At 25.5% G+C, this 24,490-nt stretch overlaps 4 protein-coding genes across 4 annotated transcripts; all 4 read right to left on the bottom strand.

Annotated features, from left to right (window-relative positions):
* Positions 1–394: 394 nt before the first annotated feature.
* LOC127286828 (uncharacterized) lies at positions 395–1,610 on the bottom strand. The gene is made up of 3 exons (XM_051313432.1): positions 1,443–1,610; positions 1,065–1,178; positions 395–958 (listed from the first exon to the last, which is right to left on the bottom strand). The coding sequence occupies exons 1-3, from the start codon at positions 1,494–1,496 to the stop codon at positions 548–550; spliced, it is 579 nt and encodes a 192-aa protein (XP_051169389.1). The 5' UTR covers positions 1,497–1,610; the 3' UTR covers positions 395–547.
* Positions 1,611–3,745: 2,135 nt separating this feature from the next.
* LOC127286836 (odorant receptor 67c-like) lies at positions 3,746–4,522 on the bottom strand. Its single transcript, XM_051313443.1, has 3 exons — positions 4,324–4,522; positions 4,007–4,162; positions 3,746–3,944 (listed from the first exon to the last, which is right to left on the bottom strand). Exons 1-3 carry the CDS (start codon positions 4,390–4,392, stop codon positions 3,891–3,893), a joined length of 279 nt encoding a protein of 92 aa, XP_051169400.1. The 5' UTR covers positions 4,393–4,522; the 3' UTR covers positions 3,746–3,890.
* A 3,662-nt stretch (positions 4,523–8,184) lies between these two features.
* LOC127286835 (uncharacterized) lies at positions 8,185–8,622 on the bottom strand. Its single transcript, XM_051313441.1, has one exon. The coding sequence runs from the start codon at positions 8,610–8,612 to the stop codon at positions 8,244–8,246; it is 369 nt and encodes a 122-aa protein (XP_051169398.1). The 5' UTR covers positions 8,613–8,622; the 3' UTR covers positions 8,185–8,243.
* A 2,410-nt stretch (positions 8,623–11,032) lies between these two features.
* On the bottom strand, positions 11,033–12,423 carry LOC127286773 (uncharacterized). The gene is made up of 3 exons (XM_051313351.1): positions 11,874–12,423; positions 11,199–11,625; positions 11,033–11,038 (listed from the first exon to the last, which is right to left on the bottom strand). Exons 1-3 carry the CDS (start codon positions 12,236–12,238, stop codon positions 11,033–11,035), a joined length of 798 nt encoding a protein of 265 aa, XP_051169308.1. The 5' UTR covers positions 12,239–12,423.
* Between the last annotated feature and the right edge of the window lie 12,067 nt (positions 12,424–24,490).

Below are 24,490 nucleotides of genomic sequence, written 5' to 3'. Positions count from 1 at the left end.
ACACAAAACTTCAATCCCCTCTACTTTTTATAATAATTAAAAAAAAAATAAGTTTATATTTTGAGATTTTGTTACTTTCATATAGGATAATTTACTAAAGTATCAAGCTAATTCCAAATGTATAAAAAATTAGAAGAACTACAATTTTTTTTACAAAATATATAATTATTTCCGTTTTTCTGAAAAATTGTTGTCTTTTTGCATTTTTTTTCTACAATAAAATAATAATTTATAATGAAACTTTTTGAATATGAAAACTTATTCTTATTAAAGAATATTAAAAAAAAATAAGAGTTTTGAAAAATAAATAGGGTCACAGTGAACCCGAGTGTGATTCGTGTTCGAAAAACGAAGTGTGTGCTCCGAGGGTTAAATTAAATTTTGAACACAAGGATAAGTTTTTTTTTAATAACTTTTTTTTATTAATTACTTTTACAAGTTACATACAATGTTACATAGAAAAATACATCCTGTATGCAGCATAGGTCAACTGAACGCAGTAATATTTACATAAATTGGCGTTGTTGGTATACTAATTACATCTGACTTACTCTGATGCCACGCTTTCACTATTTAAATGCAAATTTTCTTCTTCATTTAATGTATTTAATTTTTCTTTTCTTGTCCTTATTTTTTCGAATAATTTATTTTTTTGTTTATTCAAAGAGTTTATCGTTTTCTTATAGTTACTTAGTTCCTTATGGTATTTATTAGAATTAGAGCAATTCATAAATTCTTTAAAAATTAACGTGTTAACATATTCCCTAAAAAAACTTTTTAAATTGGAATAACAAGGCGATTTCATATGCAACAATTTTTTAATACCTTTTTTCACTTTGCATACATTTTCAATAGACTGTTTATTACTATTAATAAATTCTTCAAACCTTTCATGGGGTTGAGAAAATTGACAATGATTGCTTTTTGTTCCAAATTTACTTTCACCTCTTTTTATAGCCTGGGAAGAAATTTATTTAAATTTTTTTTTTATTATCAGAATATTTTAAACTCGGAAAATTTGAAGATTTTAATTGAATAATTATCTTTAATTATAATTATCTTACATGTTTGAATTCTTCATTGAAAGCATTTTCTATATCATCAATTAAGCCAACTGGCAGATTAAGATCATTTCTTAAATATTCTGCTGAACCTTGTAACTTCAATGCATGATTTCCCTGTTGAATATTTTTTTAAATTTAATTAAAGAAATTTTTATTTTTAAAAGTTTCGTAAAATAATTTCCACGAAATCTCAAGAATATTTCATAAAATTTCTAAAAATTTGCATGAATTTTAATTTATACAAATAATTAATTATATGTTAAAGAATAAACAACATTTCTCTCCAAAGAACAAATATTATTGAATCAAGTAAGCCTTTGATTGAAAATTATTCAATAGAAGAATATTTGTTTCTAATATATTTTACAATATACTTACATGAAAATAATAGATGACAAGAAATAATAACAAAGTTTTCTGAATCAAAGTCATTTTCAACTAATAGTAGTTGACGTATTCAAAATTCTAGTTAGTTTTGGTAAAACTTACTCTGTCAAACATGAACTTACTTCTGAATTTTCTAACGTTTTCCACACACATTTTATTTCAAATGTTTTTATCTAAATTTCAGAAATATGTTTAAATCGTGAGCTGAAGCAAGCTAAAATAATAAACCTATTGATTATTTATCAATAACATTTTGCTTCAATGTCACAATGTTTAAAACATACAGAAAAACTGTAAAAAGTTATATTAAAAATAACAAAATATTTTTTAATATTTCTAAAATTTGTTATTAGAAAATGTTCATATTATAACATTAGTGATTATTTTTTTGTTATTAATATGAAATAGTCGTATAATTATTGTTCACCATATGACTATTTAAATTTTTAAAAATCAACTTTTAATTTCGTAATTCGCAATTCCTATAAAAACTTACAATTTACCCTAAATTTCCCTTATTTTTTTTTCAAAAAATTGATATAAAACTTTTATTTTTATGAGAATACTTATTTAAAATATTAATTTTCTACTAAAATTTTATGAATTTATAAAAAAATGTTTAAATAGAAGGATTATTTATCGAATAAATATCTAAAACATGTAATTAAAGAATCTGGATTCAAAACCTAAACAAAGGAAACTTTACCCTAGTGAAAAAAACACGTATAATTATACTTGTCTATATTTTATAATATTTAGGTATATACTAATAAACAAAAATATATTCCATATTTATATATTCCTAAATATTAAAAATTATAGACACGTGTAATTCTACGTATATTTATACGTATAATTTTTGTTTCAAATTCGTATGTCTTATTATACATAAAATAATACGTATAATAGTACGTATTATTATACGTATATTTATACTAATTATTATACGTAGAATTATACGTGTTTTTTTCAATAGGGTCGGAAGTTTTAGGGGTTGCTTATTATGAATCTGATATATCATTCAGTCTTCAAAAATGTAAATAGCGGACGAGTTTATATAATAATTTATTGCATTCAATTGGAATTTAGTTACTTAAGGGTTTTAGAGTCACTGATTACGAATCTGATTTTAGTTTTTTAAAATAAAAATCGGATGGTTTTTTAGGAATTTTTTTGACAAAACTGTTAGAGGTAGGACTTATTTACATTTATTGATGCTTTAATACATATATTAAGCTTTATAAATATTTTAAAAAAATTGTTTTTAATTAAAAATGGCGGATATATAAGTATTGGCGTGGATCAATTTGTCCGGAGCACTCCTTGACGGTGTACCTGATTGGCAGTTCAATTTTTGTCTGAAACAAGTAAAACAATATTTTTCTTAAAAAGTGACAAATTTTGAACAGAGTGACGAAGCCATTTAAAAAATGAAAATTTTTTTACGCAAATGGAAGCACTTCAAAAATTGACATTTTTTTGGGCTAAAAATACCGTATAAAAAATTGGATAAAAAATTTTCAAATTATTCAATCGAAAAAATCCCACGTCACTCTGTGGAAAAACTATTTAGGAAGATGTATATTAATTTGCAAGTCAATCGGTTGAATTGTTTTTGAGTTATCGTGTACACCGTCTCGAAAAATGTGGTTTCGAGAAAAACGCAAAAGAAGAAAAAAATATACTTTAGTGTATTATAACTTAAAAATTTTTTAACTTACTATTTAATCAGCAATTCCTGGGCCATAATACTATTCTCCTAGAATGGAAAGAATGTCCTATGATCTGAAAATGGAAAGTCGTTAAGGAGGCGCTAGACGGCTTCTAGCAGCTCTCGGCGCGTCCCTACCGGCTGACTTCTAAAGATCATAACTTTTGTAATTAGTGAGACATTGTCTTCGGAGACATCTCAAAATATTCGTTAGAATATAAATTTTGAAATTAAGCAAAAAAAAATCAATTTTTTGAAAATTTCAGGGTGGCGTAACCCCTTAAAGGAATTATTTATTAATTTCTAATATAATTCTCTAAAAGTTATATGTAGAACCTTTATACAATTGAACTTTGTTCAAAAATGTCTTTTTAGTGACAGTGGTTGAGATTTCTTTATTAGAATAGTTAAATAAAATTTATTACGAATTTCAAATTCATAGTGTCGAAAAATACAAAAAATTATAAATTTCTTAAATTCATGAAATTATAAATTATTTCGCATTAATTTGACATAAATAAAGTATGTAAGAGTATCTCAAATTATTATTACAAAATATCTTAATTTGATCAAAATCAAAATATAGGTACTTTGTGAATCAACAATTGTTTTCACTTAAAAAATTTCTTTTTGGATTTTATATAGAAAATAAATATATTAGTGCCAAGTTTCATATATATATCGATTGGTGAGAGTTTAATCCGAAAAGTTTTTCTTATATCCAAATATTATGCATTTGCATTTTGAAGTAAATTGTAAGCTGTATAAGATGTCCTCAAAATCTGTTAACCATAAATAAAAATTTTTTTTTCTTTTAATATTTCATTTATAAACATAAGTTTACCTTGAGAAAAGTATCGTAAGTCATAGGAATAATAGAGCCACTCGTTATAGCTATTGGATGGCTTGCGCGTAAACAGATTAGAAGAAGTCCATGTTTTGTATTTCTTGTTAATACAGTCCAATCCATCATACTCATAACATTTGCTATTTTCAAACTCTGGTTTATTAAAAAATATGAATTAAAAATTTTATTACTAATAATTCAACTTTTATATTTGTTTTTTTAGCAAGAAATTTGAAAGTGAAAATTACAAAATAAAAATTAAAAAGAATAATTCAAAGTAAACTACAAAGAGAGATAATTGAACCTATACATACTTTTAGCATGACTTCATTTCCAAAATGACAATAAAGAAATATTTGAAATAAAAAAGTTGACAACGCCATACTTTGAATAACAACTCTATCATTAATTACATTTTTAGTAGATAAACTGAATACAAGAGTACAAATATTTAAAATTGATCCAAAGAATTGAATACCAAATACAATGCTAAAAATATTATTTAACTTACTACTAAACCTGTAATTAAAAAAATCATTTTTTATCAATTTATAGTTCTTTTTTGAATTATGTAAATATAATTCATGATAAATCAATAATTTAATTTATATATATATATATATATATATATATATATATATATATATATATATATGGGTCATTTCATTTGAATTGTCATAATCGTGTCGTGTTTGCCAATAAAAACTTTCTGTTATAATTTTTGGTAAAATTTATGTTTTGATGTCGTAAAATAATACAATCTCTTTTAATATTTTTTCAACTTGCAAGGATGTAAAGATGATGTATTAAAATTGGGGTTTTATGGACATTTTTTGATGAAACTCAAATAGAAGTAACTGATTATGAAGATGATTGTAATTTAATGAAGAAGATAGAGAAATTTTAAATAAAACTGAAAGAGATTTTGATAATTTTATGCGCGAATTTGTTGTAGATGTTAAAAAAGAAAGATCTAAAGTTAAAGAAAAAAATAAAAAAAAACAAAATAATCGCGAAGTAAAAAAAATTAATGATCAAATTAAGTGATAGAGTATACTCAAGTATAGATATAAACAAAAGAGTTTGCGAGAATATTAGACTTAATGTCGACGAAACTATAGATAATATGTAAAACAATAGATGATATATAGACAAAAAAGTAAATAATACTAAATTGTGTACAGTCGAAAATTTTATAATTGCAACGGATAAATGAATTAAAAATTAAAAGCATAATAGATAAACAAGATAAAATTGAACAAAGAATAAATAAAATAAAATGTAATAATATGTATAGCATCCAAAAGTTTATGGATGAAAGATTTTCCATTACCAAAATTTTCCGGCAGTACTCAAGAACGCCCGATGACGTATTTGCGCGAGTTAGAAGATTATATAAATCTAAATGATATAAATAATGTCGAATTTAAATATTTAATTCAAGTGAGTTTGGAAGGCATATTTAAAGAATTGTGGAATTTAGTATTATAATGATGATTATTTGAATTTTTAAAAAAAAATTTATAAATCGTTTTTAGAATGATGAAATTCGTTTTATAATTAATACAAATTTACAATTTGGTAATTATAATCCAAATGGTAAATTATCAAGATCGGCATACGCGATTAAAATAATAAATAAAGCCAAAGATTTAATTCCATTACCTTCAGAAAATAAGATTATTATTTTAAATTTCTATTCATTTTACAGAAGACATTCAAACACTGCTATTATTATTATAGAGGTATTAAAGATGTAAATAATTTATTAGATATATTAGAAAAATTTGATCAATCAGGATCCAGTCAAATCACAAAGAAATTTTTTTAATCATAATGCTGGAAATTTTTAAAATAATTCAAGAATTAACTCTAATATGATAATAGTCAACGCGGCTATATCAATTTCTTGAACAAAGTAAATCAATGATTGGAGTAGTGTTTTGGTGTTATTCCCGTGCAGGGTTTCAGCAATTGATGTAATACTGTGTTATTTTGTTTGGAAATATTTTAAATTTAATTGTTTTCAAAATTATTGTCAATTTATTCTAATTTTATGCACTGAAAAATAATTTATTTGATTCGAATGAGGAAAAAAAATATTTGATATTAATAATATGTTATCATCAGCTATAGCAGAAAATTGAAAACCTAAGAGAAGAAAGAAAAATTTTTCAAAGTGACATTATTTTTCAAATTTAATTTAATTTCGTGACTACTATGAATTTCATTTAGGGTCAGTCGGGGTAAATCCGAACGGGGGGTAAATCCGAACGCTAATTATTTCAGCTTAATTAAAATTTTTAAAAATAAGTTCGATATGAGAATTTTTACCTCAGATCCTCTTGAAGAGATTCTAAGTATTATCCCATTTTTTGTTTGTTAATTAGCAACAGCATAAACAAAGATAACAAGTATTGCAAAAAAGATTGAAAATCAAAGATGACACTCTTTCAGTATTTTGTCTCGTATTTGAAGAAAAAGAAGCTAAAAATTCATTTTATTATTTATAATTGTTTGTTATGAATACTAGAACAGAAACTATTTTTGATTTTTGCCTTCTGTAAAATTTTATTAATAATATCAGACCGTTCGTATTTACCCAAAAAAATTGGAAAACTGGGGTAAATCCGAACGGTATTTTTAATAATTTTTTTTTACATCAAAGCCACACAAAATTGTTTTTATTTGATTACACTATTATTTTAACATTATAAAAGTACATAGAAAAAAGTTTTTCTTTCTATACGTATCCTCGTTAGTAATTAATAAGCAGAAACTTAATCTCTGTTCTCTCGAAGGAGTGTTCCACTTTTTTTTGCCAAATGGTTTGTTGAAAAAAGTTTTACAGGATCTTAATAAAATTTGGTATTCTACGGTTTTTGGGGTCGCTAATTACCAATTTGAAGTCAGTTTTTCAAAATTCAAAATGGCGGACGAGAATTAAAAAATTCATTGGATTCGCTCGAAAATTGTTACTCGGGGGGTTTCAGGGTCGCTGATTACGAATTTTTGATCATTTTTAAAAATAAGTTTTAGGAAAGTCCGACATTTTGAATTTAAAAAATTTGACTTTTATTTTTGTATTTACATTCAATCACTCCAAAATACTTTCTGTACCAAGTTTTGCAAAAATCCGTTATGATTTGATAAAGTTATTGAAGGTTTTAATTGTGTAATGCATTTTAATTTTTAACCTGTTTGATTTTTGTATTTATATATGATGCATTATTACATAATAGGTTTATTATCGTATTTTTTTTGAGTTTTTATATAAGTTTAACAATTGCAATACTTTAAATTTATTTTCCCTAAGATTTTTCTGAAATACAGTGGCGTTCGTATTTACCCCCATATTTTAGGAAAGTTGCAAAGTATCGAGGTAAATACGAACGCTAAGTTTCCTGCGATTGTAATTTATCAAAAATTTTTTCTACCCCATAAAATTGTTCTATGGAAGTAAAGTAACAACTTCATGCACCAGAATACCGGAAGTATTTTTTTTTTAAAGAAAAAACTTATGTTATTGTTGAAACTTACTAAAAGCGTTCGGATTTACCCCAGTTGACCCTATCTAATACATATATAATTGTTTAAAAAATATTGGTTTCAATGTCAAAATCGCAACTTGCAACGTCAACTTTTGTTGAGACTGAAAATGACAATTTAAATAAAAAATGACCCATAAACCCCCAAAGCACATAATCTTGCTGCAATATATTGGTGTATTGTTCTAATAATTACACAAATATTTTTATTACAGAAATATCTTGTGCTTTGAAAATATATGCATTTATATCGCACATGTAAACGTAATTATGATGAACAATACAGTTTTTAATAATTTTCTCTTCCTCTAATTCATTAAAACTTATATTGTTTCTACGCAAGTATGATAAACTTATTAAATGATGATATATTATATCGAGCTGAGAACAAATTTGAATCAACATTGCCATTACAAAAGTTTCAGATGCAACAGTAATACAAGCACCAAAATAAAATGACACAGATTGACCAATGTATGTCAAACAAAATGCTAATTTCTGATTATAATCGTATGGTAATGATGTTTTCACTGGTAAACTGATATCATTTTTTCCTTTTGTCAGTCCTCCAAATATCATCGTTAACACTGTGATAGAGGTTGTTATAAAAAAAAACTTTGTATTCCTTCTGAAACGAATTAATTAATTTAAATTAAATTTCAAGTACTGGGTTGAGATATAGTAGCTTACATAGCTGTATAATCACATTTGTCCTGCATGATTTTCTCTTTATTGTCACGAGGTTTTAAGTAATCTTTATTTAAAATATTTATTAATTTTATAATATCTTCTCGTCGTAAAAGAAAGTTTATCATTTTGACAATAGCAATAAAAACTGCAAGAGACCAACATAACGATTCTGCGAATTCATCAATATCATTTAATGAACTGATAGCAAGGTATACGCACAATGAAATGTTATAAGATTGTAAAAGAATAACGACAAAGACAGTAAATGTATTGTACAATGTCTTCGTGATAAACGATGACCAATTTATTGGTCTGTAGGCTCCAGCAATTGTAAGAAGCTTTATTGAAAATTCGGCTTTATACATTTTTTTTCAATCCTCTCCCATCGTCAAATAAATGACTTTTTATTATTTTTATATATTATACTATTAAATTTTATATGTTCAGAAATCAAAAATAAATTACTATACATTCTATTCTTTCAAAATAGTTTTTTTTAAATAAAATTAATTACAAGAGGTCAAATACAAGTAACACAAGTTTAATATGCAACTAAATTCTTATTGTGATTGAGGATCAAAGATTTAAAGTTTCTGTAGAAAATTATAGTTTCTGCTAGACTATAAATAGATCTCCTTAAGTGAAATAAAAGCGCATTTATTATTCCATAGTTATTCACCCTATCTAATAAAATTTTAAAAGGGATAATAACATACATATATATGGGGAAATGAATATAATTAATATTTCATTTGATGCATGAGGCAAAATCCTGTTTCCAATGTTGCGCACCTCTAAGCTCTCGTTAGTTATTTATCTATCAAAGAGTCATAATACGTAAAATGATAATAGTCGCATTTTCAACCCTTCATCGAATCCATTATAATTTCATATATCACTCACGAACTTATTGGTAAATTGTCAGGATATTTCTATTCTTATAAACTTCGATTATTATGAAGATAATTTTGCTATGAATTCGATTTTGAAAATCCACTGCAAGATATTAAAATTCGACGGATGAAAAGTTAAAATAAATTCTTCACGCCGATAAAGTCCGATGGAGGTTGAATTTAGTGATAATTTAATAATTTTTTTTTTTTTTTAATAATTCCAAACAAGATGCAACAAAAATCGGAGATAGGATATAATTGTTTTCAGGGTACCGTGTTTTGTGCGCTACAATAGACTTTCTTACGCTTATGCATTGTAACGCGTCCATCAAAAATTCTTTTCTCTAATAACGTAACTTGGCAGGTTCTTTTAAAATATAACAACGATCCCATAAAATGATAGTGGAATTATTTTATTAATTCAAGTAGCTTAGTGCTTTCCAGGAGATCTTCGAGATTAAAATTTTTTTTCTTATTTGTATTTAAACTTCCACTGTTTAATTGAAACAGTAATTTTAACAATAAGATTTTATTGATTATTTCAAAAAATCAACTGTCTAAGTAAAAACAATTATTTATTTACAAAATATAATGCTGAAAATTGTTGAAATGCACCATATTAAAATTTTTAAAACCATTAAAGATAGTTCGGTAGTTAAAAGCGGAGTTATCATCACTTTAAAAAATCAGTTTTGCTAAAACTTTAAATTTCTGAAATTAAAATTTTTTATGTAATTTTTAAATTTTTGCGGAACTATTATTTTTTTATAATGATTATTCATATAGAAACTATTGAAATAAATGTTGTAGAACTCTAGAACTATCGCCAAACTGTTCAAAACTCTAAACATATCTTTCATTTAAAAAAAAAATGATGCTAACTGCACATGACTTATTTATGGTATATTTTGATATTTAACAAACTTATGCGTTTGCACTTTGAAGTAAATTGTAGGCAGCGTAAGATGTTCTCAAAATCTGTTAAAGATAAATTTTAAATTATCTTATTAAATACTTTGGTATATATATATCAATTAAATATTAGGTTAATTCCAGATAATTATAATCTGTAGAAAAATACTAGATATACAAATATGCATAAATTTTCTAATTACGAATATTCTATTTTATAAATAATATTATGTTAGTAAAAGTAAAAGTTTTAGGTGTCTGGAATTAGCCCTTCTGTGACGCGTGTCTGAAAAAAGAGTACTTACAACCAAATAGTCGATTTTAATTTTTTCTGACAAATTTTAAGTAAATCTGATGAACCTTGAAAAAAATAAGTCATATTTTGGACCCACAAGGTTAACTTTAAACACTTTCGTAATTCACGAAACGTTAATTTATGTTGTAAGTACTACTTTTCCAGATAGGATACGTCACAATTCTGTCTTAAGTTATCTCAAATTATAAATATATTCCAAATAATATAATATTAAAATTAATACCTTGAGAAAAGTAAAATAAGTCATGGGAATAATAGATCCACTCTTTAAAATTATTGGATTGTTTGAGCGTACACAGACTAAAAGAAGTCCATGTTTTGTGTTTCTTGTTAATACTGTCCAATCCATCATACTCATAACATTTGCTAGTTTCAAACTCTGGTTTATTAAAAAAAAAAAAAACAATTTCAACTCACATTAATGTTCTTTTAAAGCTTCTGTGATTACTTTTAGACTATACATACTTTTATCATAACTTCATTTCCAAAATGACAATAAAGAAATATTTGAAATAAAAAAGTAGCTAACGCCATACTTTGAACAATAACTCTGTCATTAATTTCTTTCTTGGTAGATAAACTGAAGACAAAAGTACAAATATTTAAAATTGATCCAAAGAATTGAGTAAAAAATACAATTCTAAAAATATCATTTAATTTGCTACTAAGCCTGTAATTTTTAAAATAATATTTATGAATTTTGCTTATAGTTGTCTTTCGATTATGGTGAGTACAATTCACATATAGCACATGATGTTTCTGCAATGTATACAGGTATATAGGAAAATATATTTTGATGCGATATATGCTCTAATATAAATATTTCTAACATTGTAAAAATATCTTGTACTATAGGAATATGCATTTATATCGCACATGTAAACGTAATTATGATGAACAATACAGTTTTTAATAATTTTGGCCTCTTCTCTTTCATTAAACATGATAGATTTTATATTATTTTTATATAAATATGACAAATTTTGTAGACGATGATATATTATATCTAGCTGAGAACAAATTTGAATCAACATTGTCATTACAAAAGTTTCCGATGCAATGGTAATAAAAGCACCAAAATAAACGGACAGAGATTGACCAATGTATGTCAAACAAAATGCTAATTTTTTATTATAATCGTATGGAAATGATGCTTTCAATGGTAAACTGATATTATCTTTTTCTTTTGCCAATCCTCCCAATGTCATTACTAACGCTGTTGCATAGGTTGTTATGAAAAAATACTTTGTGTTCCTTCTGAAACGATTTAAATTAATTAATATTGTGTATATAATGTAGTTAAAGAAATTGAAGTCTTCCTACAATCAGTTGAACAAATTTCACCTTGTATTTATATCAAAATTTTTGATCGGGAATTATAAGAAAGGAAATGTATTAATGAACTGAAGAAACAGAAGCAATGATGAAGTTTAATTTATGTGTTATAAATTAATTTGTGCGAAAAATAAATTAAATTAATCTAAAAATTTTATATATACACTGACCTAGCTATAAAATCACATTTGTCTTGCATCAATTTCTCTTCATTATCACGAATTTGAAAGCAATTTTCACTTAAAATATTTATCAATTTTATGATATCTTCTCGTCGCAAAAGAAAGTTTATCATTTTCACACAAACAACAAACGCTGCAAGAAACCAACATAATGATTCTGCGAATTCATCAATATCATTTAATGAATGAAGACTAAGATATATGCCCAATGAAATGTTATAAGAATGCAAAAGTATAAACACAATAACGGTAAAAATATTATAGAGTGTCTTTTTAAAGAATGATGAACAATTTATTGGTCTATGAGCTCCAGCAATTATGAGAAGATTTAATGAAAATTCGCCTTTATACATTTTTTCAATTTTTCCCCCTCGTCAAATAAATGACTTTTTATTTTGCAAATATTATTAATTTGCACATGTTAAGAATCAAAAATTTTTTTCTTTGAAAAATTTTTAATTTGTAAATTCAATTATAAAAGTTAGCAATAATGTTTATATGGAACAATTATTATAAAGTATAAAATTAAAGTCTTCTGGTTGAGAATCTACTGTAGACGATTCCAAAGTTTTAGTAAGCTTAACTATAGATAATTCTCGTTACACGCATATGAAATAAAATTGCATTTATTATTCCATAGTTATTCACCCTATCTTATATAAATTTAAGAGCATAATAGCATGTAAGTACTTGAGGAAAGAAATATAATTTCATTTGTTATATGAGGCAATATCGCTTTTTCAATATGTAAGCTCTAAGCCCTAGTTATTTATTTATCTTTAGGCCTGCATAGAGTTATAATAATACGTAAAATGATAATAGTCGCATTTTCAACCCTTCAGCGATATCCATTATAATTTCATACATTACTTTTGAACAAATCGGTAAATTGTCAAGATATTTCTATTCTTAGAATAACTTGGATCATGAAAATAATGTTACGTTTCATTAAATTGTGAATTTAATTTTATTTAATGGGTCAGTCCACTGACTTTCGTCTAATAGTGGTTGCGACCAAATTTTTCAAAAATCTAGTTTTAATATATGTGAAACTCGATGATTCCCTGAGTTCATTAACCATAATATTATGGTAAAAATTTTATTCCCTTTAAAAATATTAAATATCAAAAGTAGGAGGTTCACAATGTGATTTTGTAACCTTAAATTTTTCAATTTTTTAAAAACGCTATTATTAAAAAACTATTAAAAATTAGATGTTGGAACTCACCAAAAACATAAATCACTTTATTCTGCACAGAGGAACGAAAGAATTATTGCAAAAATTTATTATTTTTGGATGATATACGATTTTAAAAAAAATTTTATTTAAATATTCTCAAGATTTTTATTTACTTATAACTTTTTTGTCGGTGCTCCGAAAAAATTGAGGTTTTGCACAAAGATTTTTTATAATATTCTTTACCTTCTATTAAAATCTTACGAAGGTGTTTTGCTTCGTTTTGGAGATATTAATTTTTAAAATTTATTATTTAAAAAGGTTAATTAAAAGACTTGAAGTTAACTGACCAATTTCAAATCGCTACATTTTAATATATTTTTATAAACAATGGAGCAGTTTGAATTTGGTTAGTTAACTTCAAGTCTTTTAATTAACCTTTTTAAATAAAAAATTTTAAAAATTAATATCTCCAAAACGAAGCAAAACACCTTCGTAAGATTTTAATAGAAGGTAAAGAATATTATAAAAAATCTTTGTGCAAAACCTCAATTTTTTCGGAGCACCGACAAAAAAGTTATAAGTAAATAAAAATCTTGAGAATATTTAAATAAAATTTTTTTTTAAATCGTATATCATCCAAAAATAATAAATTTTTGCAATAATTCTGTCGTTCCTCTGTGCAGAATAAAGTGATTTATGTTTTTGGTGAGTTCCAACATCTAATTTTTAATAGTTTTTTAATAATAGCGTTTTTAAAAAAATTGAAAAATTTAAGGTTACAAAATCACATTGTGAACCTCCTACTTTTGATATTTAATATTTTTAAAGGGAATAAAATTTTTACCATAATATTATGGTTAATGAACTCAGGGAATCATCGAGTTTCACATATATATTAAAACTGGATTTTTGAAAAATTTGGTCGCAACCACTATTAGACGAAAGTCAGTGGACTGACCATTAATAAAAGAAGAAAATAATTAAGAAAATTATGTTCGTTTGCAGTTTTATGTTGTGTAATTTTTGAAAATAATTTAAAATTAGGTACATTAAAAAAAATTAAAATTTTTCAAGTCTCATTTACGCACATTATTCGGATTCAGAATTTCGGAAAATCTTTTAAATAATTAAATTTTCCAACAATTTTATTAAAATATTGAAAAAAAAATTAATTTTAAATGAAAATTTGTGAAATAATTGAATTTCAGAAAAAATTTTAATTAAAATTTTAAAAATAATTGTATTTGGAAAAGTTTAATCAATGAAATTTTTTACAAATTTCAGATAATATTTGAATTTTAGAAAATTTTCAACTGAAATATGTTCTAAAAAATTTTAATTTTGATGGAGTTAGTTAAGATTTTTAGAAATAATTGTATTTTTTGAGATTTCAATACTTATAATTTTGTTGTAAATATAAACATTAATTAAAAATTACGATTTAAATAAAAGAATTTTTGAAAAATTGGATTAAAACTGTTATAATAATTAATTATAAACGAAGAATTATATAGATAAAAATTTGAGAAAATAATTTTCAATTGAATTAACATTCAATTAATTATTCAATAACTAATTGAGTTCGGAAGAGTTCAAGTTAAAATTTTTTTGCAAATAATTAAATTTCAGAAGATTTTAAATTGAAACTTTCATAAATATAATTGATACAATTATTTTTACAAACTTTAAAGAATAATAGAATTTTAGAGCATTTTTATTAAAAAGCTTTTAATTTCCCTGAATTGTTGAAAAACTGTATTAAAGTAATTTTAAAAAAAATTAATTTATCGTTTATTTATTAAATAAATTTTTTAGAATTAATTGAATTATAGAGAATTTTCAATTAAAAAATGTTTTAAAAAATTGAATTTCTCATTCTCATATCAAAGAAGCTTGCAGAAATTTGTCTCCTGCTGACGCTTGGTTGTCTAACTGCTCAACTCTTAAATGATTGGTCAGTGCTCTACGTTTAGTTTTTAATTGACGTTTCCCTGGCGGATTCGATTTGCGTAATGTCTACTTAACTAAGTGGACTTTAGGTAGACATTAGGTAAACATGTAAAAAAACGTATAAAAAAATTTACAAAAAAATTTGTAATTTATAAAGCATTAAATAATTAATAATGAATGGAAATGTGCGCGAGGTACCTGATCAGTTCAGCTGTACAATTATTTTCGTGCTATTTTCATGAAAAGAATATAAATTAACGGCAAAAACAATTGATATTTATAAAAAAGTGTAAAATTGATTTAATTTGAGTGTTTGCAATACGAATTATTAAATAATAATTAAGTTTTTATCAAATGTGAATAGTGTTGTGAAAACCTGTGAAAACTAATGAGTTACTACATTACCGATCGCATATGATAATAAAAAGTTCTCGATGAGTGTAACAAAGGGCTGTACCAGTTCTAAAACACAGGTAATGCAGGTATCTACCTTACCGACATATGGTAACTCTACTTTACCCTTGATGGATGTTACCGACCGTTGTCGCGCGATGGCGCTGTTGTTCGCGGGAATTTTTGAAATTTTTAACCCGTTTGGTCACCTCCCTTACCACCCACTTTCCACCAATAAAAAAAAACTCGTGAAATTCGAGGACTGTTATTGAAAACCTCTTGAAATATTTTCATAAGGGTCAAAGGGAAAAAATTTTAATTTTAACTGGAAATCAGGGAAAAATCAAGGAAAAACAAAATAATATCTTTCTGTCAGCCCTTTTAATGTTTTAGAGCCATATTAGTGTTCAATTACTAGTTTACGGTTATTTAAAATATTGATTTATATTCTATAAGTAAAACTAATTCTAAAATCAATAACAAACTATAATGGATTTTTGCAAAATAATAAAAGAAAACCTTGCACAACTTTTGTTTTTCATTTTTTTGTACTTTTCTTTTACATTTATCTTCTCGGTGGTCTTAATCATTCTCTGAAAAAATCAAACTCTATTTTCACTTTTACTTCTGCCATATACAGGTAAACGAAGGCAATTCCTTTTATCCCGAATACACAGCCTAATTAAATAATAAAACCATTAATATAAGTATAAAATAAAAAAATTAAGAATTTGGAAAAAATAAGTAGAAAAATTAAGTTAAATAAAAAAAAAATAAACAAATTTACCTGATCCTTTCCAGCACTAACTCTCCAAAAAATGCTAATACTGATGTAGTACAGCCCAAAATCATTGTCCCAATTAGTAACGATGTAACCTTTACATTTTGATTTTCATCCCCATCATCATTTTCATTGTAGGAATTACTCTTCATAATTTTCATTTCATCAATGCTCCATTTTTCCACAAGTCCAGTTGCAGTCAATTGTAAATATAATGTTTGGAATTTTTCAACATACGGTGAGCCTGGTTCCAAATAAAATGAAAGTGCCGTTGAATACAAATAATTGTCCAGATATTTTAAACGTTTTGCTCTATTGACAACTCGTGTTTGCCAAATTGCTGATGAAAGCTTTAAAACACAAGCCACATTCTTTGTTTATAGCAAACGTTTAACGCAATTATCATATTCAACAAATCGATCGTCATTTCCCAACCACTTTGTTAAATTTTCTTGCTGAATAATACCCTTGAATATTGGTATTGCATTTATGTGACAACCAATTTTTAAATTGCTTTTCACCAATTCACTTAAATTGTTTATCTGTACTTCTTTATTTAATTGATATTGCATATCCGTTAATGAGGCAAAAATATCCGATGACCAAAGAAATGCGACAATTAAAAATGACATGAAACAGCATTTTTCTTTTAATTTCTCAGGTTCTCTTTCAGCAGACATTCCAAATAATATTTGAATTATCACTGTTCTATTCCAAATAGTTTTGTCAAAATTTCCAAAATACTCGATTGTCCAGCTTGTTACTATGCTCAACACTAATAATATAATTGAAAAGTAAAATGAATTTCCAATTAAAAACGAATATGATGTCTTCTTAATGTGTGGAACAACAAGTAAATAATGATCCAAATCTGATATCATGTATTCATTTGTATCTACTGGACACATAGCTTTAGTAATTATTGTTTTATAGGCAATCAATTGAATATTGTTGTAAAATAATTCTCTTAAAAGTCCAGATGACTTTGATTTTATACAGCTAAACCTACCAAAATCATTCTCATTTTTTTCAATTAGTTCAATTTTAAAATTCATTTTTCCTGCGAATGCTTTAAAGAATGTTGCATCTGGTCCTACAAAATCAGTCACATGAGTTAAATTTCGTTTTAATAGCATAACAGGTGGATAATTAAAAACTCCCATCTTTAATATATATCCATTTAAATTTTTTAGCTTATTGGGAAATATTTTTGTCCTCATTGAAAATGGTTTCATTTTATATGAAACAAATGGATTGAATTGATGAATTGTGGCAATTTCTTGAAAAACATTTAGAATTGTAACGTCAATAAATAAATTTTTCCACATCTTTTCGAGAAAAAATTTATAGTTTATGGTAACATTGATATTCGAGAAGCAAATAATTAGACATTTTGGTCGAATAGAGGGTGTAGATATGTTTTGAATAAATTCCATTAGTTTTTCTATTTTGGAAAAATCTTTCGAATCATTCGGTGATGCGACTATTGAAAAAAGTGTACCTCTTGTGTTTCGTGTAATTTTCATTTTCTGAAACTGCTCTTTAGTTGTTTTTGTAATGAAAGATGAATTGTAATACAAAACCGGCAATTTTGTTTGAAATTCCTTTATTGTTTGATCAAGTGTTTGAATTTCATTTTCCTTGTTTGTCATCAGCATCATTTGATAAATTTTAGGATCATTTGTAATGGATGTTAAAATTTTCTTTAACCAATTTGATTTATAAACCTCATTAATTGATATGTCCCCAATCACAAAAGCTGCGATTGAGAAGTAAACAATTTGCAATTTGATGATCATATCAAGTATCAAATTCTAAAAGGAGATTTTGATTAACGATTTTTAGTTTGAAACGATAGTTTCATAATATATGAGAGTCAATCCATTATATTTCACTCATTGTCATTTCGAACTATTTATGTTAAAAAGAATTTAATACTTTTGGGGAAATAAAGTTACATGTTTAAAATAATATATTCTATGAGGATTTAAAAAAAAATTAATTTTCTATAAAAAATGTAGACGTATTTGTTCAAATTAGAAAAAATTAGATTTACGTTTTAATGAAATACTACAAATTGCAAAAATTAATAACTTCTAAACTTGTCAAATTATGAGTAAAATACAATAAATGGAGTCTATATATAATTATTTAGTATATTTATTTTTATATTACAGCCCAACCTCTTTATAAGCTTGCATTTGCTTCGAACAGTTATAAAGAGGTTGGGCTGTAGGTAGTTATTTTATTATTTGATCATTTTAATTATTTCAAAACTTTTCACTGGCATTTTCAGATGATTTTTTAAATTTTGTAAAAAAAGTTATCTAATTACTTACTATTTAATTTTTAAATCCTTTTTGAAATTCGCAATGAAAAATTACTATTTTTCAGCAGATATATATTACATACTTTTCATGTGTTTTCATCATAAATTAATATAGATAACTGAAGAATTTTGAGTCATACATCTTTTTCAAACATTTTCTAGCAAAAGTCATAAATTCAATAAAAGTGATATTTTATATCTTTAAAAAATATAGGCTTTCTGTCTATAATAATGCAACTACAATAAGAGAAACATAAGGTTATATATTGATTTTATAATATTTTCTTGTTTATCTCATACATATATTTTTTTATGTAAGTCAATAAAATTTTTGTTTTAGAAACAAGAAAATATTAATAAAAAAAAATTAAAAATGGCGGACCCAACATATAGCGAAAAAATTTAAAATTCATTCGATTCGTTCAAAATTCGGTACTTGGGGGTTTTTTAAGTCGCTCAATCCAAATCTGACTTCAAATTTGGATTCAGCAACCCCAAAAACCCTCGAGTACCGAATTTTGAACGAATCGAATCAATTAAAAAATTTCCGCCATATTGGGTCCGCCATTTTGAATTTTTTAAATCTGACCTCAAATTCAGATTCAGCGACCCACGAAAACCTTATTATATCCATTGACATTCAAATCGAATTATGTTTAGTGTTTGTTTTCTAATGTGGACATATATATGTCCAAAATCATAAAGATGGCATGAATTTTTTTGGACATATATGGGCCATCGACTGTCAAAGGGTTAAATAACAAAAAATGATCAGTAAAATATGTAAATCTTAAATTTACTTACATAAATCAGAGAAGTTTAAGATTATCTATTAACTTGAGTTTTAACCTGTTGCCTGTCGCTGACGCATATATGCGCAAAACGAGGCGCATGAATATTGCCCAATTGACATGTGACAGAAATGTCAATTAACCGAAATGCACATGACACACATGTCATTTGACCAAAATGACATTTGACATAAATGACAAGTATCAAAATTGTAATTCAACATAAACGACATGTAACAAAAATGTCATTAGACATAAATGACATGTGTTACAAAAATGTCATTTGACATAAATGACATTTATCAAAATTGTCATTTGACATAAATGAAATTTATCAAAATTGTCATTTGACATAAATGAAAATTATCAGAATTGTCATTTGACATAAATGACATTTATCAAAATTGTCATTTGACATAAATAACATTTATCAGAATTGTCATTTGACATAAATGACGTGCTACAAAAATGTCATTTGACATAAATAACAATTATCAAAATTGTCATTTGACATAAACGACATGTAACATAAATGTCATTTGACCTACATATTCCTACTAAAAATCCCTGTACAAGATCTTGTACAATTTCCTGTACAGGATCAGCAACTGAACTTGTACAAGTTCTGACTAGTTCCTGTACAGAAAAATGCATACGAATTTGGAACAAGTTCATGTGTGAGATCTTGTACATGATCTGGTGCAGAATCTTGTACAAGAAAATGTACATACATGATCTTGTACAATTTCATGTATAAGTACTTGTACATGAACACGTCCATGTTCTTGCACATGTTAATTCATGTTTTTCTTTACTAAAAATTAAAAACTTCAAAGGCTGCGCAATAGTTTACTTTAACCTTTACAGCTGCGCAATTGGGATCAGAAATCACGCGAAACTGACCCACCCCTGAGCCTTCTTGTGACAACCATCTTGGTTTTTTATCTCTTTCTTTTGTATATGTTAGAGAAACACGGAATGAAAACATGGCCACCACAACAAGGCTCTCACCAGATGGCGTATCGCAGTATTTCAGATCCCAATAGTTTTTAGCATACATGAGTTTAGTGTTTTAAGTCGGTTATATTACCAAGAGAATATTACCGAGAACGAGAATATTACCGAGAATATAACCGTCGATTAAATTCTCTGAGAATTTAGGAGAATTTTACTTATTTAAATATACCCTTACGAAAAAGTACTACAGAGTGACTACAGCAAAATACTACAGGATTTACTACAAATGTACTACAGGTATACTATAAGTGTACTACAGGTATACCTGTAGTAAATTTAAAGTATATGTGTAGTATCCAGCTGTAGTATTTTCGTTGTAGACTTAGTGAGGAATAGTATCATGTACTGACTGTACATATTATACAATATGACGCGGCTGTTTTTTATCTTTTCAAAATCGATTTTTATATCTATTTTTGTGTTTTTTGATCTCAGAAAACCAAAAATCACATTTTCTAAATATATATATATATATATATCTACACATTATATTTGAACGTATCAATGCAATAGAATCGGTCTAGCGCTCGGACCCACTCTCGAATGGTAGTCAGGTAGCAGTGAGCAACAACGGCCCACCCACTGCTACTCGACTACCATCAAAACGTGCGTCCAGGCGCTTGACGGGTTATTGCATTGACACGTTCATTTTCATATATATCTCGAATACTAAAAGAGCTAAAGATATACATTTTTTTATAATTGTATAGGATATTTTTTCTTTCTCTCTCCTCTCTCTCTCTTTTTTATTCTCTCTCTCCCATACGTTATATTATATGATAGATAGGTAGCCGGGGAGGTACGAATTCAACACAAATAAACTCTACACAAGAAAATACTCCACCGCTAACTGTACACGAGTAAATTGTCAATAAGATAAAGTAAAAATATATTCTACACAATTGAATACTACATCAAAAAACCCTACACAATAAACTATTAACTAAAAAATAATCTCCATAAACACTACACAAATAAACTCAACACATTAAGATTTAGAATTAGAAAAATAAAAATATTTTTTTTTATAATTCCACACAAATAAATATTACATACAAAAATAATATAATAATATAAACATTTGAGTTAAATTTAAAGAATTAATGGAAGTTAAAAAATCAAAAATTCACATTTTAGCTGAAATTTCTAAAAATTAATGAAAAAATATATAATTTAGAATTATTTACAATTATATTGATTCGTTTCAATGCAAGGAACTCAATTATTTTATATTTAAACTTGAATTTAAATAAATACAAAATTTTTTTAGCTAAAATGTGAATTTTTGATTTTTTTTAACTTTCATTAATTTATTAAATTTACCTCAAATGTAAACTTTATATACACAAATCTATTCGTTTTCATGCAAGGAATACAATTATTTCATCTATAAACTTAAATTTAAATAAGAACAAAATTTTATATCCAAAATGTGAATTTTTAATTTTTTAACTTTCATTAATTCTTTAAATTTAAATTAGAACTATACTTTATATATACCGATCGATTTGTCTTGACGTAAGGAATACGATTTTATTCTATAAAACCTTAAATTTTTCTATGTAAAAATTTTTTCGATTAAAAAAAATTTTTAGAAAAAAGACGATAAAATTTTTTTTTGGGTATTTTTTAAAATCCTTTGGTCAGATTTGAGATATTAATATGTGACACTCCACGAGAGAAGGGACCTAACGTGCTTTTGACTTAAGGTTCATTCACTGTGTCATTACACGGTAAAAGCGAACCTTAAGTCAAAAGCACGTTAGGTCCCTTCTCTCGTGGAGAGATAAAGGTGCTTATATACCTCAAATTTCGATCAGATGAACATTATTTCTGGACCGTGAAAATGCGTGAAAAGTCATTTTCACGGCGGGTATTTTTGAATTGTTTTATACAAAAAATGTTTTTTTAAGAAAAATAATATTAAATAATTGTTTTAATATGTAAGAACACTTTAAAATAGTGATAGAGAGATGATTTGATTAAAAAATTTAGCAAATTTTGCTTTAAAACGTTTTCTGCTACAAGAAAGTGTAAAATGACGATGTTTGTGAAATGGTTTGTACAGTGCTTCTTCCTTGTTAGTGTCTCTCAGAGTTTTGTTTATGTTATGTCGGTTCTTTTTAACTTGTAATAAATAATGAGTGCTGAAAATAAATCGGTAAGTTGAAATGTTTGTCAAATAAATTTAAATTCAACTAATTGTTTCGAATAACTGAAAGAAACATGTACACATGTACACTGTACAAACCATTTCACAAACATCGTCATTTTACACTTTCTTGTAGCAGAAACGTTTTAAAGCAAAATTTGCTAAATTTTTCAATTAAATCATCTTTTTATCACTATTTTAAAGTGTTCTTACATATTAAAACAATTATTTAATATTATATTTCTTAAAAAAAACATTTTTTGTTTAAAACAATTCAAAAATACCCGCCGTGAAAATGACTTTTCACGCATTTTCACGGTCCAGAAATAATGTTCATCTGATCGAAATTTGAGGTTATTGAGGTTATAAGATAACTTATGTATTTATTTACCCTTCTAGAAAAAATCGATTGAAAACGATTGAAAACAATAGAAAAGAAATTTCTATTGTCCCCAATCGTGTTTCTTAATCGTGTTCTTACAATTGAGAACGATTGACTTTCTTATTATATTTAATCGTTTTCAATCGTGTTCTATAGATTGTATTGCATGGACTATTGTTTGGCGGGAGCTTTTGAAAATTTTAAAAAGTGCAACTAATCAAACAGTCTAGAAAAATATCATTGTTTCAAAGATTATTTTCCGAACTAAAAAATTAAAATATTTATCAATGTATTTGTCACCAAAGAAGAAAATCAAATATTTGAGCAAAAATTAATTAAAATTTATTTTTTTATTTATCTTTGAATGAAACTGCACAAGACGAAATGTTTATAATTTATCCAAAAAATGTTTAAAAAATAATTTTTGTCTAATACAGCAAGTATTGTTTTAAATTGAAATATTTATTAAATTGATGAATTTTTTTAAATTTCAGTAAATATTGATTTTGTTTTAAATAATCGAATATTGGAATATCTAGAATAATAATAAGATTCTTTTTAAGAATTTTTATAGAATTTGATTAAATGTTTCGAAAATATTTAATTGAAAAATTATGGTTTTTTTTCGCAAGGGTTCAGGTGAACATCGAACAAAATTTATATTGAAAAATTTTTTCTTAAATTTGTTTGAAAATTTGCTGGATACCTAAAATTTAGAAAAACTAAAAATTTTGTTCTTAAAAAAATGAAAAATTGAAATTATTTTAAAATGTAAGAGATATAATTTTTTCTTGTATTTATTTTTATGTTCCTAATTATTTATTTAATTTCTGTTTATATGTATATTTTTACGTACCTATATTTATTTATTTATTTCTATATTTTTGAAGTTATGTATTAATTATCAACTCAAAGGTTGTCATACTTGATTTGTTCATATATAGGATAAGTAAACATATTGACATTATCCACATCACTAAAAATTTTACTTTATATTTTATATATTTGACACATACACACTAACAGAACAAACTATATATTACAAAACACTTAGAAGAAAAAAAATCTTTCCTGTTTGATTCAACACTATTCTTATTCCTATTGTTAACATTTGCGCATGTGCGTATATCATTCTCCCTATAGCACCCGATTAAAAACAATTGAAAAAGTCTAACTTATTTTACACGATTGAAAACAATTCGATTCAATTCAAAAAATATATTCTCCAATTGGAAACAATTCAAAACAATTAAAACATTTTTATACTCAATCGTTCTGAATCGTGTTCAATTGATTTTTTCTAGAAGGGTACATATGTAAACAGGCTTCAAAGTAAAAAAGCCCTTTATTTTTGTTTCACAAATTTTATTATATTTTTTCCAATACATTCTCAAGATATAAATATTTTTTTAAAATTATTTAAAAAATATATTTATAATTTAAAAATGTTTTTCATTGTAAATTATTTTTAAATGTATGCACGGAGAGACCGCCGGTTGGAAAAATTACTAAAAAGATTTACAAGTAGCGGAAATAAGGTTACTTTGTCATATATTGCTGTAGGAAATCGAAAATTCTATTAGCAGCATACTTAATAAAACCTGCCCTGGCGGATTCGATTTGCGTAATG

This window comes from Leptopilina boulardi, unplaced genomic scaffold (assembly GCF_019393585.1).
Source record: "Leptopilina boulardi isolate dan_hultmark-lab unplaced genomic scaffold, ZJU_Lbou_2.1 LbouV2_362, whole genome shotgun sequence".
Lineage (NCBI taxonomy): Eukaryota > Metazoa > Arthropoda > Insecta > Hymenoptera > Figitidae > Leptopilina > Leptopilina boulardi.
Note: the sequence above shows the minus strand (reverse complement) of the source record. Positions and strands in the feature narration are given on the sequence as shown.